The sequence below is a fragment of the Pleurodeles waltl genome, chromosome 12, assembly GCF_031143425.1.
Source record: "Pleurodeles waltl isolate 20211129_DDA chromosome 12, aPleWal1.hap1.20221129, whole genome shotgun sequence".
Taxonomy (NCBI): domain Eukaryota; kingdom Metazoa; phylum Chordata; class Amphibia; order Caudata; family Salamandridae; genus Pleurodeles; species Pleurodeles waltl.
Genome location: NC_090451.1, coordinates 170,675,702 through 170,690,057, shown reverse-complemented (window position 1 = coordinate 170,690,057; position 14,356 = coordinate 170,675,702). Strand labels below are relative to the sequence as shown.

At 39.9% G+C, this 14,356-nt stretch overlaps 1 protein-coding gene across 1 annotated transcript in view; it reads right to left on the bottom strand.

Annotated features, from left to right (window-relative positions):
• Positions 1–14,356, bottom strand: part of LOC138268296 (meckelin-like) — a 192,224-nt gene that overhangs the window by 141,651 nt on the left and 36,217 nt on the right. Inside the window, exons 4-9 of the mRNA XM_069217807.1 lie at positions 13,586–13,661; positions 11,184–11,253; positions 10,124–10,162; positions 6,687–6,743; positions 2,617–2,717; positions 1,199–1,292 (exon numbers count right to left, since the gene is read on the bottom strand). Of these exons, the coding sequence (XP_069073908.1) occupies positions 1,199–1,292; positions 2,617–2,717; positions 6,687–6,743; positions 10,124–10,162; positions 11,184–11,253; positions 13,586–13,661 (437 nt within the window). The remainder of the gene's footprint in view (positions 1–1,198; positions 1,293–2,616; positions 2,718–6,686; positions 6,744–10,123; positions 10,163–11,183; positions 11,254–13,585; positions 13,662–14,356) is intronic.

Below are 14,356 nucleotides of genomic sequence, written 5' to 3'. Positions count from 1 at the left end.
AATCATCAGTAGGTAGGTGTTCTAGCACCCGTATTTCCTCTGTGCAGGAATGCTGGATCCAAGGTTACTCGTGGGGAAACGGTCAGTATAATTGCTTTGGAAATGGGCTGCATTGCAGCCCAGGTCTATTCATCAGCACCCTCAGCCAAGGCATGGGGCAGCACGTAATGCCACCCCCTCACCAGATGATAACTTTGCCTTGTCTCACTTACCCTCCCAACCATCCTAAGCTCCAAATGCCTTGTACATAATTTACTTTCAGCTTAAAGTAGGTGGAAAGCATTTCAAACCACATGAATTGTGAATTCCACGTGGAAAACCAGCTGGTAAATCCAGTGCCACCTAGTTATTCCCCATTCTGTGGGAGTTCAACATACAGTATTAGGATTCTGTCTACACAGACTCGCTTCATGGAATTCCACAGTACTTGTAATCAGGGCGTGTGTGTCACGGACAGGATAAGAGCACAATAATACAAACCACAAATCTGGCCCTGAATAGCAACTGAGGTGGTGCTCAAGCGAGACAAAGGGAAATAGAAAGAGGTAAATGATAGAGGTTTCTGGTATAAATATAAAGATATTAGATATATCACAGGGAACGTAAATGCAGCTTTGTACCAGATTAGTGCCTAAAAGTGTGTATTTTCTGCACAGCAGAGCAGTCATTTTCTCCAGGACTGGACAGATGAGAATGAAATGAAAAGTTATTTCACATTTTCCTTAACCTGAGGGTCTGTCTCTTCACAAGTCCAGGGGTTTCCTTATACCAGTAGAAATCAGCGTGCTTCTTGAGTTCTCTGCTCATTGTGTATTCTTCCAAAGGCTTCCATATAAACAATCCATAATATAAACTGACATCTGACATTATTGCTAGGGTCTATATCAAGGTTCCTCCCAAATTCAACTAAAAACGAACTCTGCCCAGTCGATGGCCCATGGAGGGACAAAAGCCAAAGGCCTTGATTTACTGTTCATGCACTGTTCCTTCAGGGAAGACATACGTTACACTGGCCTTCTCAGTATTTATTACCCTTTTAGCCACATACCAAATCCACAAATCATGGCAGCATGGTGAGGTGACAAAAAAGTTTAAAAGGAACTACCCGACACTCTTTCTACAATAATCAGCACTTACATTAAAAAAAACTGGAGCCTCACCTGTGTTCCTGCCCAGAGAGTCTAGACCCATAACTTACCGTGGCATCTCTCTGGAATGTGAGGGTGGTTGGAGCAGTGGTCCCGAGAGCTGCCCCTGTACTGGAGTAATTCACGCGTGGCAAATAATCACTCCTTAAAACAGAGAAACAGTATTTAACTCTGTGTACTACAATAAATTTATTTTTGACATTCATTATCTTAGAAAAAGAGCTTTATCAAAAATGCTGCCATTACTTCATTCACATCTTTCTGTTTCATAGAGAACATGCAATAGTTTAGAATTGCATCTCAGGCGTTCTCAGGGACATTCTCCTTGATTTCATAACATCCATGGCTCCCCTCGTGCCCATGGCAGTCACAATGGAGGAACAGCTGGGGCGGTATGCCCCATGCCTCATTCTATTCAGGGTTCTGCGCTGCCACCGCCAAATGTACTTGCATATCAGAAAAGGAGACCTTACCTGATTGTGTGATGCAGTCTTGATAAGGCAGGTAATGTCATTTGCCAGTAGGTTGCACAATATACTGAAGCTGCCTCCAAATATGTCCCACTACATTGTTCTTTTGAATGTGGTACTTATGCACAACAGATGAGCTGTGCATGACATTATAGACCCGGGCCCCACATAACATTCAGACCGGTGTGCTTTTTTGACACCCCTCCCCCCGGATCCACCAGTTAGAGGAGCACATATGGGGCAACATATTAAGGTGCAGGAAACACAGTCATAATGCATATGTTTTGTATTTACTTGTGTAATTTAAAGAAGGTGGTTTTTACAACCCAGGCTTAAATAAATGATAAAACAACTAGGGATTATGGGACTTCAGAGTATTTATCTGAGGAGCGATTTCTGTCCGAGGCTGCTGAATCCTTGCATAGCTTAGGATGCATTAGTCGGTATATTATTAAGGCCAGTTGAAGAATGTCTGTTCTCATTGCTTTCAAAAGGTTCATGTGCATTTAGGTTTGAGGTTAATTTGAACCATCCACAATACTGCCTATGGATCATCTAGGGGATGACAATACTTATCCTCATAATGGTAGGAGACCTTATTGTAAATGTAAATTACTGCATTAGAAGAAAAATGTGAAGGTAGCTTCAGTGATATAATTAGAACTGTAATGGAACAAACTATTGTATTTGGTACGATGCTACCGCTGTCCAGCCAACGAGTGTGCAGTGACCTTCTCCTTGTGCAATCGAAATTCATTGAATAATCATCGAAATTCAGAACTCACAGATGAATGAGGGTAGTAAATGTAGTGGATCTGGTAGAAGGAGTAAAATAGAATGGAAGAAAAAGGAGGAAGAGTATACTGCTGATAAAAGTTCAATGGAGTGAAAAATTCAGCGAGTGAAATGCAATGGAAAGTTTAGAGCTACATCTTATTTACAACAATACAAAGTATCAACATTTTAAGGTATAGAAATGATCCTGCAGTGGTACTCACGAAATGGAGTTGTATATAGAAAAAGCATCGTTGTTTGACGAGAGAGCATTCATAATGACCATGTTCAAAAACATCTGGCAAGCGGTCACATTCTTATAGTTCTAGAAAGAAGGGAAGAGATTGTGCTTCATCAGGATGAGACCAGATAAAGAATCATTATACTTATTATTCAGTAAAAACAGCTCACCTTATAAGTTTGTGCTTATTTTCTCAATAATGTCCTACAGTGAATGGCAACATGTACCTGTAGGGTTGGAGGACCATGACATGACAAGTGGTGGTGGTGAAGGAACTGGATATCTAGAGAGGATGTGGGAATTTGGTATACCAGGTGAGGATGGGGGAACTAAGTTGTTAGAGAGGTGTGGGTGTGAAGAGAGAATGGTGGGACTAAGTTATCTGTAGGAGATGGGGGACCTAAGTCCCTAGTAAGAGGAGGGAATGGAATACCAGAGGAGGCATGGTAGGGGTAGGGTAGTTGGGGGCTTTCAGGAGTGGGAATGTGGAGGTTTGAAGGAGTCAGGTACCCGACTTCGGAAGAGAAACATACTTTATGGGATAAGGGTATACCAAGTACCAGGTGGAATTAATTATTGATGTATTGATGTTGATGATCATGATGATGATGTTATTGCAAGATCTAATGCACATTCCTGATGCTGGAAAAAGGTTTCCAGTGACAAAAGGCATCCATTTGCTAGAAAGGAAAGATTGGAAACATTCATGCAGAATCACCTGGTGCCATGGGGCTGATAAACACATCTATTGTAAAATTACGGTCTTCTAATGTGAAAAAATGCACTTTGTACATATACAGCAAAACGTTTTGCTTTTACACCAAGCATTTGCATTACTCCTTGATCACTGCAGATCACCACCCATCAAAGTCATTTAACAGTAGGAGTGGATTTTTTCCTCAGTTGGTTGAACCTTCCATATATTTTTCACAGCAGTGTCTGCCAACCAGTTAGAGTGCACTGTAATGAAAGGATTCCATGATTTGTGGAAAGTTCTTCTGACCTATATACTTCGAGGCACTGCACTGTCACCACTACCCAACATCAGTGAAAGCATCAAAAAGCCCTGTGACGTACACCTCATCCCAGTGATAAAACTCATAAACATTCCATATCGCATCATACTTGCCAGAGTTGGTGGAAAGTCACAAAATCAGTCCCCTCCATGGATGCATCTGTAGTTAATGCACTGCTAAAATCAGGAGTTAGGGGCAGAGGAGCACAAAGAGAATTACACCAAGAAACTCTCGACCTTCTGTGAACTTCAAGCAAAGGCGATATTTGCATCCGCACTGTTGGCAAATGCGCAAGAAATTTACGTAATTAAACAAAAAATAGCTTATGAAAGAAAGTGGTCTGTTTGCAGATAGGGTGATAACCTTCCTACAAAGATGGTACTTCATGAACTCGGACTATGACTGGACTGATTGAAATGAGTGTGTGAGGTTCCTTGAGCTTTTGAAGCCGGTGGGATATATCGTGCTAAAGTGGTCCTTGTGGAGAAATCCTTGTATGACACCAAAATAGCATCAAACGGCCTCCTCTTTTCAGACAGACAATTCTTTAACTCGAGGAACTGGAACAATCTGCCTTAGCATTGGCTGATGGGGGAGAAATCTCTCTGTGAGCCTCTAAGAGACAACCATCGAAAAAATGAAAGTTTGTAAAAAATTATATTCTGGAAAAGAAAACAAACACCTTTATCTTTAGATAAGAATCCCAAAAAGAGGGCAAGGATAAGAGAAAGATGTGTATATTAAGACCAAAGTGTTTTAAAGTTTAAACTGGTAAGATAGACCACACTTAACCATACCATCAGCTACATTAAGAGCTATTGGTAAGAATGAACCACCCGTTCCCCATCCAGACCCTGAGGCCACGGCCAGCTCCCGAGCCAGCACCCAGCCAGTGTGCGGCAGAAGCCAGATCCATCCTTTACTCCCACTCGGGTGGGAGCAGCTTTTTTTCTCTGCTTCCACCAAGGCTGGAGCAACGTATTGTTCCCTGCCCAGGAGAGTGCGAGCAGGGAATTAAGTTTGTATTTCCTGCCTGCACTATCCTGGGTAGGGAACAACATTGTCCCAGGGGTATAGCATCCCCAAGGCTGATAAATGGCTCAAAGGAGAGGGGGGCTGCTTGCCATCCCCTCCTTTAAAGTTAAAACTTGGCCAAGAGGGATAAGGTCCCTGGGGCCTCCATTAGGCTCAGGAAGGGGGCCACATTCCTCCTCCACTATATTGAAAACTCAGCACCAGGAATATGGCCCCCAGGTCTTCAACAAAGCTCAGGGAGGGGCCCCCATGCTTCCTCCCATGTAATAAGACATTAGCAACCCCCGGGCATGGACCACCCCAGGGGCCTTTTTAAAAAAAATGTTCCTGCAGATCCTCTGCAAATTCATCGTAAAATATAAAAATATATATTTTGTTTGCCCCTGGTGGTCCCTCTGGAACTCCTCACCAGGCCTAGGGGGGCAGGATATCCAAACCCTGCCCCTCATGCCTTTTACTTGTTTATACAGGGCAGGAGACTGGGTCCCCGAGTTCGGTGATGGCTGCTGACACATCTTTGTTGATGTGGTGGCAGCCAATCAGATCTTATCTTTATATCTGTTGGCTTCGTGTATGCTCTGCAGCATGATATATCAATATATTCTCAACCTTTATTTCTCAAAAACTACTAAACATATTTACACAAAATCACAAAAAGCATGCTTTCTGGCCCAAGTACTAGCTCTGTTCAATTTTCCTATGGAAAACTGCATGAGGAAAACGTGCTTTGGGACCCACTTTTCTCTCTGCTCTTGCTTAAAGGATCACCCCAAAACTTGAATTAACTTTTTTTCTGGAGTTTTTTCAGAAGATTCATGAAACAGTGTCAGAGTTATTAGCAAATCAAAAAATGATTTTCCTATGGAAATGTGGACCTAACTATAACTATCCATGTGTGAATACCACTGGTTAACATATATATTCATTGAAGAAAGCAAAGGTTAAAGTGAAGTTGTAGTTAGGTGAGAATGGCAGTTTAAACTTGCCATTATAAAACAAAAAAACACTGAAATTCACCAGTTATAGTTATTCTTTACTTAGTGCACTCTTTGATCAGTGACAGATGAACCTGATTTTATTTTCAGAAATGTCATTTACTTTGAAGTTATGTAACAACCACTACCAAATTAAAGATTATGCACACTGCCCTTGCCTTCTTAATGTTGCATTCTTAACTGTGTGAAAGGTGCATAATGGGACAGTGAGCCTGATTACAGAGAAAATGAGATTTCCCCAATGTAGTTACAAACTCTCACAGTTCCTGCCTACACTTGGGAGAGTGCATCAATAAAAGATTAAGCTGCAGTTTAGAACTGTTACTCCATTTTTCATTTTAAGTGGACCCCACCACACATTCAAGAAGTGACAGGGATACCCCTGCAGGCAGGTGCAGTCATTCACTCAGACCGCACAGTCTATGCATCACCTTTTAAATAGTGCATAATCAGTACACCTCTCGAAGGCTTCTTTACTCTTGTGACTGCTCTGTAATACTGTGATGTACAGGGGCAAAGGCTCTGCCTCGTGCACTTTTGGAGCTGTCCCCTTGCACATGAGGACCCTCCCCTTGGAATGTCACTGGTGCCCATTTTGGTCCAGAGAGGACCAGATTACAGAAGGGTCCGCACGAGTATTGGTTTTCCCTTCTGTAACACTAAAATGCCTCAAGGGTACTGAAAACAGGCACAAATGTCAGTTGTACACTGTGTGCAACACAGCCCCACTTGTGCGCTGATTTTCATTACTTCTAGAAATTAAGGCATTTGCAAAATTTCACTTTCATCCTTCCTGATTGGAAAATCTATTTTAACAATACATACAGGACACAAGGCACATAACTAGTGCTTAACATGCCATCGCTTTCTGGAAATTCAGTCCATATGTGGCACTAATGAAGAGTTATTGAAAACAGAGTTTTTTACACTAATTCATCTACACTAATTCATCCAGCACACCCGTATTGGGAAAAGGTGATGGGCATGCAGAGAGAAGATCAATTTACCTTACACGCCAGAGCACTTGACTGAAGGAAAGTGTTCTCCCAGAGGGTTGAGCCTTTCTGTCGAGCATGAAAACAGTGAAATATATGGTGAAACTTTGACAGGGTCCAGTTGTCTTTAGAAACAGTTTATTATAGTCTATTGATTTGAAAAAACAAACCCAGCAGTCTATAGAATCTGTACTGTAGTATATGTTTGTGATATAGTGATATTAAGGAAGCTATTCATAAAGTTACACTTGTGAGTAACTTTACAACCTTTGGCTATACATAAAATACCCAGTGTAAAGTTACTTAAAAGCGCAAACTTACATGTCTCGACTCCCTGAAAAAGCTGGTGAAGCTAGATTTACGAGTGTAAGTTACAAGTATCAAAAAAAGTAGTAAATCCAGCACCACAACTTGCCAATCACACACACTGCAACACCCTGCCATAGAAAATAATGGAGGTGGGGATTTAACATACAATCCCATGGGAAACAATGTTAAATTAAAATATTTAAAATAGGTCAAAATATAAATGAATTTAACTTGTTAAAAAATGAAAAATCAAACATTTATTATTTAAATATAACATATTTTAACAATCTTTTTTTAAAATTAAAAATAAACATAAGATTAAATGTTAATAACACATAATGAAAACGTTGAATCAATAATGCACACACCAAACGCAGATCTCATGACCTTACTCTTAATGAAAGAGATGCAATTGTAAATGATTTAAATCATTTTTCAGACGATAACACATACCACATTACCTTTATCACTTTGACAGAGATGACTACGAATATAGGATTGTAAAATGCTTAGATTGTGCGTAGTTGTTTAATTCGATTTCACTTCTACGTGTTGTTAGTTTGTTGTTACTAATGTTGTCAGGCATTGCATTTTAAACTGAGAAATCAGTTATTACGTCTGGCCTAAAGTGCACATGCTGAGGCAGGACTGGAAACTGAAATCAGCTATGGCAAACATCAGCAACCCTGACCCAATCTGCACCAAGTTAGTGAGCCCAACTTCTCACCCCCATTGGGGGTTTGGGTGGCGCAGTCTCCTATATTTTTGGAAAGTGAAGCTGGCAACACATTTTGCAGCACAATATTTAATTTATACATCCAAAAATCCTTAGGATTACTAAGTATTTGCACAAGGGAAATAATGAAATATTTGAAGAATGAGAAAACGAAATCTAGGTAATCATAACACTAAAGAGTTTTGCATGTAGATTTTTAAATATGATCACAGGGCATATAAATGCGATGGATACAAGTTGTAAATGATTCTATAATGAGGAATCAAATACATGCAACTAAGATAGGGTTCACTCTGCTAATGCTGCCACAGAGGCTTTTCAATGCAAGTGTGATTACTTTTTTCATACAGTGAACAGACTTAAAAACTTTGTGATGAGACAGGGGGCATAGAAAACACTACATTGTGTGCCTCTGCTGATCCATGCCACAGTGAGTAGAAAGTAAAAGGGGATGAAAAAATCTGTCTCTAATGCCTTTAGTCCTTTAGGAGATTGCCTGATGTTCAGAATGGTCATTTCAGATGTGTTTGTGTGTGTGTGTTTGTGTTTTTAAAAGGTCAACATCCTGATATGACTTTGTTTCTGCTTCCACCCTATGTATGCAGTATATGTTTTTAGGGTCAAGAGCAAAGAGCTCTGTCCCTGGTGTAATCTCTCTGTGGGCTTTTAACCACACCCATGTCAAGCCCATCAGTTTGGTTGGTTCATGTGCTTACCTTTTAAAATAAGCTTGATTTAATTAGTGAAAGACATGCATATGTCTTTCCCTTTCTGTTGTTTAGCCTGCCTCGAGCACACTGGCCAACTACTGAAAACATACGAGGCTCCATGTTTTCCGTATGGTTTCTGCACTACTTTTTCCTCTTTATTTCATAGGCAGCGCAATCTCGCTGGGCAGTAGTAAAGGGTGTTGCATGACATCGACCCTGTTACATAGATATTTGAATTTTTGCCGGTTATATGGAGAATTGCACTTTTGTCGGTTACATGGATAATTGCACTATTGCCAATATGTTTTACTCTGAGCGAACTTCTGTTTCCTTTTTTGTGTTTACTTTGTGCTCATGGCGGCCGTCGGCTCGCTTATGTGAAACTGTTTTACTTTTCAGTTTATGTGGCAAGAAAAGTCCGGTTAGGAGTTTACAACACTAATAGCTTCAACTCGAGCAAACGCGAGACCTACTGCAAATGCTTGTTTACCATTTGCTGACAGCTTACAGATGGGCATGTACATCTGTATCTGCATCAAATGCAGACACCAGGTGCCTTGCTAAAGAAAAGAAAATAAGGACATTAGCACCATTTTTTCACTTGCTTAATTGTTAAGGAATAAATCGGTATTTGCATCTGGGAAAACATGGCACAAACTGATCTTACTGTCTGTGACATGTTTGCACAATACAATTATTGGAAAAATCCATGTTCTTCACTTTTTTGATTGTATAAATAGCAAAAACAATGCAAAGTTAGTTTGCACATTTTGTTTAAATGAGTTAGTAGTTTATGGACTGGGATTTGTTTGACACATGTAATGTGATTCTTAAGTGATGAGAATATATTCTAATCTATATTAGAACATTGGAATGTTGGGAGCTCCATTGAAGTCAATGGAGTGCTCATGACTTCTAATGGCCGGTAGAAGCCCAGAGCTCCAACACTGCAATGTTGTAATTCACAGCTGTTACTGAGATCAAAGGCCTCACGGAGCCCAAGGGATTTTAAGCCCCTCGGGCTCTGTGGGGCCTTTGCTTTAGTGATTAGAAAATTCTGCCCTCTAGGGGTGGAAGGTTCTAATAGTCCTATAGTTCGCTGTAGCGGGCTATACCAGCCATTAAAGGCCCTCTCCCTTGTTAACGCTGGAGCTGTCCTTAAATGGCGGGTATAGCTCCCTACATCTTTATTTGTCCTACTGCAAAAACCTTACTGTAATAAATAGTTTTATACTGGTACTTGCACAATTGAAATGTGTCTAATCATAAAGCATAGCTTCTTATTCAATTGGGAAACAGCCTTTACAATGAAGATTTTACCACCCAAAGCCTTTGCCATTCTTCCGTTACCACACACATGCCACGCATTTAAGGTAAGTATAAGTGTTTATGTGTGTGTGTGCATGTGTGTGTATATATATATATATATATGATAATAATATATTTTAGGGGTGGGGAAGGGTATTGGGTGGTAAGGGTATGTTTAGGGTGGGTAAGGGTACTGGGTGGTAAGGGTGTTTTTAAGGTTTAGGGGTGGGTAGGGGTATTGGGTCAGAAGGGTAAATAAAAAAAGAGTGGTTTGTGGGGGTTTTTCACGAATTGTAATGGTATACAGCCATTCCATTTTGACACAAAACAGAATCCTGGAAATAAAGTTAAATGTTGACGGCCTGTGACTAGCATATTAGGTTTACCTGTGTTCCAACTTTTTCTGCTAGGCAGAGTCCCCCACTCTGAAAAAGAAAGGAAAAATAACAAGCACATTTTGGAGTTACAAAAACACAGGAGAGTTATGATGACACGTTTTAGAACTACAGATCAAGCCTTGTACAATGTGCAAAGCCAACAGGTCTCTCCTTTGAGCCCTACTGGCTTTACGGTGCCTTTTGGTGATGATCTATAGCATCAGCCAGCTTAAGCCAGGAAAAAAAGACGCAATGGTGAAGTTGCATTATTTTGTAGATGCATGCATGCCTTATAACGTATATGCATCCATGCGTCATCACATAGGTACACACATGCATGTGCTTGCCTAAAAAAGCCGTGGGTTCCATTATTTTTAATTTTCTGATTCAAGATGGATTGGGAAATTTAAAAAAAGAAATACTCCCTCATCAATGAGTTTAAGGGCAATCGTACCTCAACGAGAGCAGAAAGCAGGCCCTATGGCAAAGCATGCCATCCATTGAATAGTTGAGCTGTCATGACACATGACTGATAGAGAACAGTACAGTCACTACGTTAAAACTCAGCCTATAAGGAGAATCGTCTTTTCACGTTCACTTCCCCTTTTACATATATGTTTTATATGCTTGAATTTGGAAGTAATACTCAAAGGTTGTACCCCGCCTCTCCTCTTTTGTTGTGTACTAATGGGGTGTGTTTGATGGTCTGTATTTGTGTGACATGTAACATAGTTTCAATGGTGTAGTTCTGGTCGTGAGACATTGCATGTGTACATAGCTATGATGGCACCCTTCAGAGTTTGTGAAGTGGTGTGAGTGCATGAGGAGGTGATGAGTTTTTTTCTGTTTGAAGCAGGATTGTGCATTATACTGTCGGTTACAGTGTGGGTGTATATAAAATGGTATGTACTGGTGCAATGGTGAGAGTTGTGGTATTTGTGGTATGTGTGCTATGGTGTATTTGTGGGATAGGGGTATGTTTGGGTTGGGGTGGGGTAGTTTGTGATGGTTCATCATGCGAGCCTTGGGCACGGCTAACAACACACAGCAAGACCTCAAAAACACATACCACATTGTCAGAGTTACAGGAGCAGTCCGTTTGAATGGCATTTGTAAATGTCTCCTGGCACAGCACACACCTGAGAAAAAGAGAAGATGGCTTAAGTCACTACTTTCTCAAAGTGAGTGGACCATAAACATTGCAACGGTGCTATTCCTGGACCACGTCTATGTTTAAAATAGTAAACTGAAAAGTGGTTCAAAACAAACATATGTGAACTGCAATACTTATAATGCATAAGATTTCTTATTAGCAGTTGGAAGCTAACACACCCATTTTGATATATCAAATTATATATTGAGTAATGATGCTGCAGGGGGGCATCTGTTTAGTCAGTGGAATCTTACAGTACAAGTTCTGGCAACATTACTAATAGTATTTTATTTTTAGAAAGACATAGGGAAGGATTATTTTTCATAGGTTGCCAATAAATCCTACAACGAAAAATGTGCATGTATGCCATATTTGTTGTGCTCATGTGAAAACTTCTAACATCTAGATGTTAACCCCAGAAAAAACTGCTGAAGGAATTTTATGCACGATTCTACATGCATTCTACAGACACCCAGCTGATCTATTGATTGTTCAACAAAGCCTAAGCTAAAAGAAGGCTTACCTATCTTTCTATGGTCCGATGGAAAATGGCCACCATTTTCTTACTAAAATTGCTCATCACAAAAAATTACCTTGCCAAAAGGAACTCTCACTTCCGGCCAGAGGTCAACAGCCTACCACAGAAACACATATCTCAGGTCTGTCACCTTGGAATCCACAGAGATTACAACCTTTCCCTGGACACCCGCATGAAAAAATTTCCTGCTTGTTGTTTTTGCAGCTTTAAATTCTTAATTGAATATATGGGCTGTTACATCATGGTCCAATACGTCGTGACTAATTACTTGAAGGTAAGTACATATGGAGTGCCTTTACTTCGCATCACTGAAGATAAGTATTTTTTGTGTGTAAACACACGCACACAAGTTTTATTATTACATTGATTTGTTTAAACAAGTTAATTTCTGTTTGAATGAATTTCTACTAATGTTTATATATATATATAACATTATATAATACATACATATATATATATATATGTAAGTTGCCACTGTGTAGTTATAGTTAGGACAATGTTTCCATGGGGATGTTGTTTTGCTCATAAATTTGGAGCAGTTGAAGAATGTTCATGCAATTTTCCCCATAAAAAGTTCAGCCAATTCATCTGCTTCCTGGAAAGTTTTGGGGTTATCTGACAAGCGGAGGCTGAGTAAAGGGGGAGGAGGGGTCCCCAAACATGTTTTGTTTCCCTTGCAATGGAAAACTGAACATCAGTACTGCAAAAAGGGCTCAATGGAATTGCACCGATTTGACAGAAAGCAAGATGTGGTCCAGAAAGTGTGCTCCTTGTCATTTGGTGTAAATCTGTTTAGTAGCTATTGAGAAATTAAGGTTCAAATGTCATGTATATATCACACCATGAGGTTTCGCGAATCTGACAGATCCAAAGGTAAGATCTGATTGGCTGCCACCACATTAACAAAGATGTGGTGGCAGCCATTTTAGGATTTGGGGACTCACTCACCTGTCTGGGAAAACGAGTATAAAAACCTTATAGGGGCAGGGTAGGGATATCTACATTGAGAATGAACATCCACCTCCATTTCTGGAAAGAAGAATCGTCCCTCTAAAATTCTTGCTGCAAGTTGCTTCATTTTATTAAAGCTGGTTATGCGTTTCAGATGTATGCCTTTTGAGAAATTCCAAGACTTTGCCATATTGCCAAACATGGAGTAATTCTGGGTAAACTAGCAGCGCCTTGGAATGTAAAAATATATAGACTCAAGGTTATACAAAAATAATCCAGTGAATGATCTTTCAGTCCAGTGTACCTATTGTGGTACAATGCTCCCCAGCTATGTCTGAGTGATATAAGTGACAATTTAAACCATGTAAACGCAATGCAAAGTCTAGAACGTGCCCATTCTGTATTCTACAAAATGGTGGATGACCAGACTACAAAGACTTTCTTCAGACAACCTAGCCACATTTGAGGTGCTTTCTTGGGCTCGGAATAATAACAATATATAATAACGTGTTGTACTGTGGTGCTTCAAAAGCATAGATGCTAATTCAAACTGCTACAAATTACAGGTGTTATCACTGCTTATTTAATATAATTAATCTTATCAACTTCAGAAATATAGGCGGCTGTGTAAGCCTTAACACACAGCCTGCAGATCACAGCATACAGCATCACTGAGGTACAACCCACTGAGCCACCACGTTAGCGTGTGAGTCACTGAGCCATGTTGCTGGCTGAAACTAGCCTATCAGATATTTTCCAAACATGGTAGTAGTCCCCCACGGCAGACTATAATTCTGAGAAAGTCTTTAAAGCATCTGGCAGCCCTTACCGATTGCCAGCAGCGTTTGGAGTGGTGGGATTCTGACACGTTGTGCATGCAGCAGTCCCAGCAATAATGTTTTCATCTAAAAAGAGAGGAAGCACTTTATCACCAAAAAGAATAACATATTTTAGCACATCTTACTCTGTGTTAATAGATGCTATCAGAAGGGAGGACAAGATTACATAAACATTGTCATTGCACTGTTGTGTCACTTGTGCAATGGAGAAAACAGATTTTCTACAGTCTTTCTTACATCATTTTTGCACAAGGGCAGAAATTCTGAAAGGGGTTTGCCAAACAATTGCAAACATATAAATCATTTTACGAGCATAATACCTTTTTTAACATAAAAAAAAAAAGAAATGAGTGGAAAAATCTGTTAAAAATAAAACAACCGATTTCTCATTCTAGATTTGTAATATGGGATGACACATGTCGATTTATCTGCAAATTCAGTTTCATTATTAGCTCTTTGAAACTTTATACATGTTTATCAAATTCAATCATGATTATATACAGCTATCGAAAGAAGAGCAAATCTTCGTTTGTCATACTCTCTAAGCCGCATTCATTATTGTGCGAGTGGAAATAATGGTGCCACAGAACATTTTGCGTCAGTGCAACGTTTCGTATCCTGGCCCCAATGACTGCCAGATGACCTAAGTTTACTGAAACTCTAGGTTTTCAATTACGCTGTCTTTAGTTTTGCACGTAGATATAATAATTATACAACAATTTGATACTTTGTATAATACCCCATGCAATGCATCTAAATGT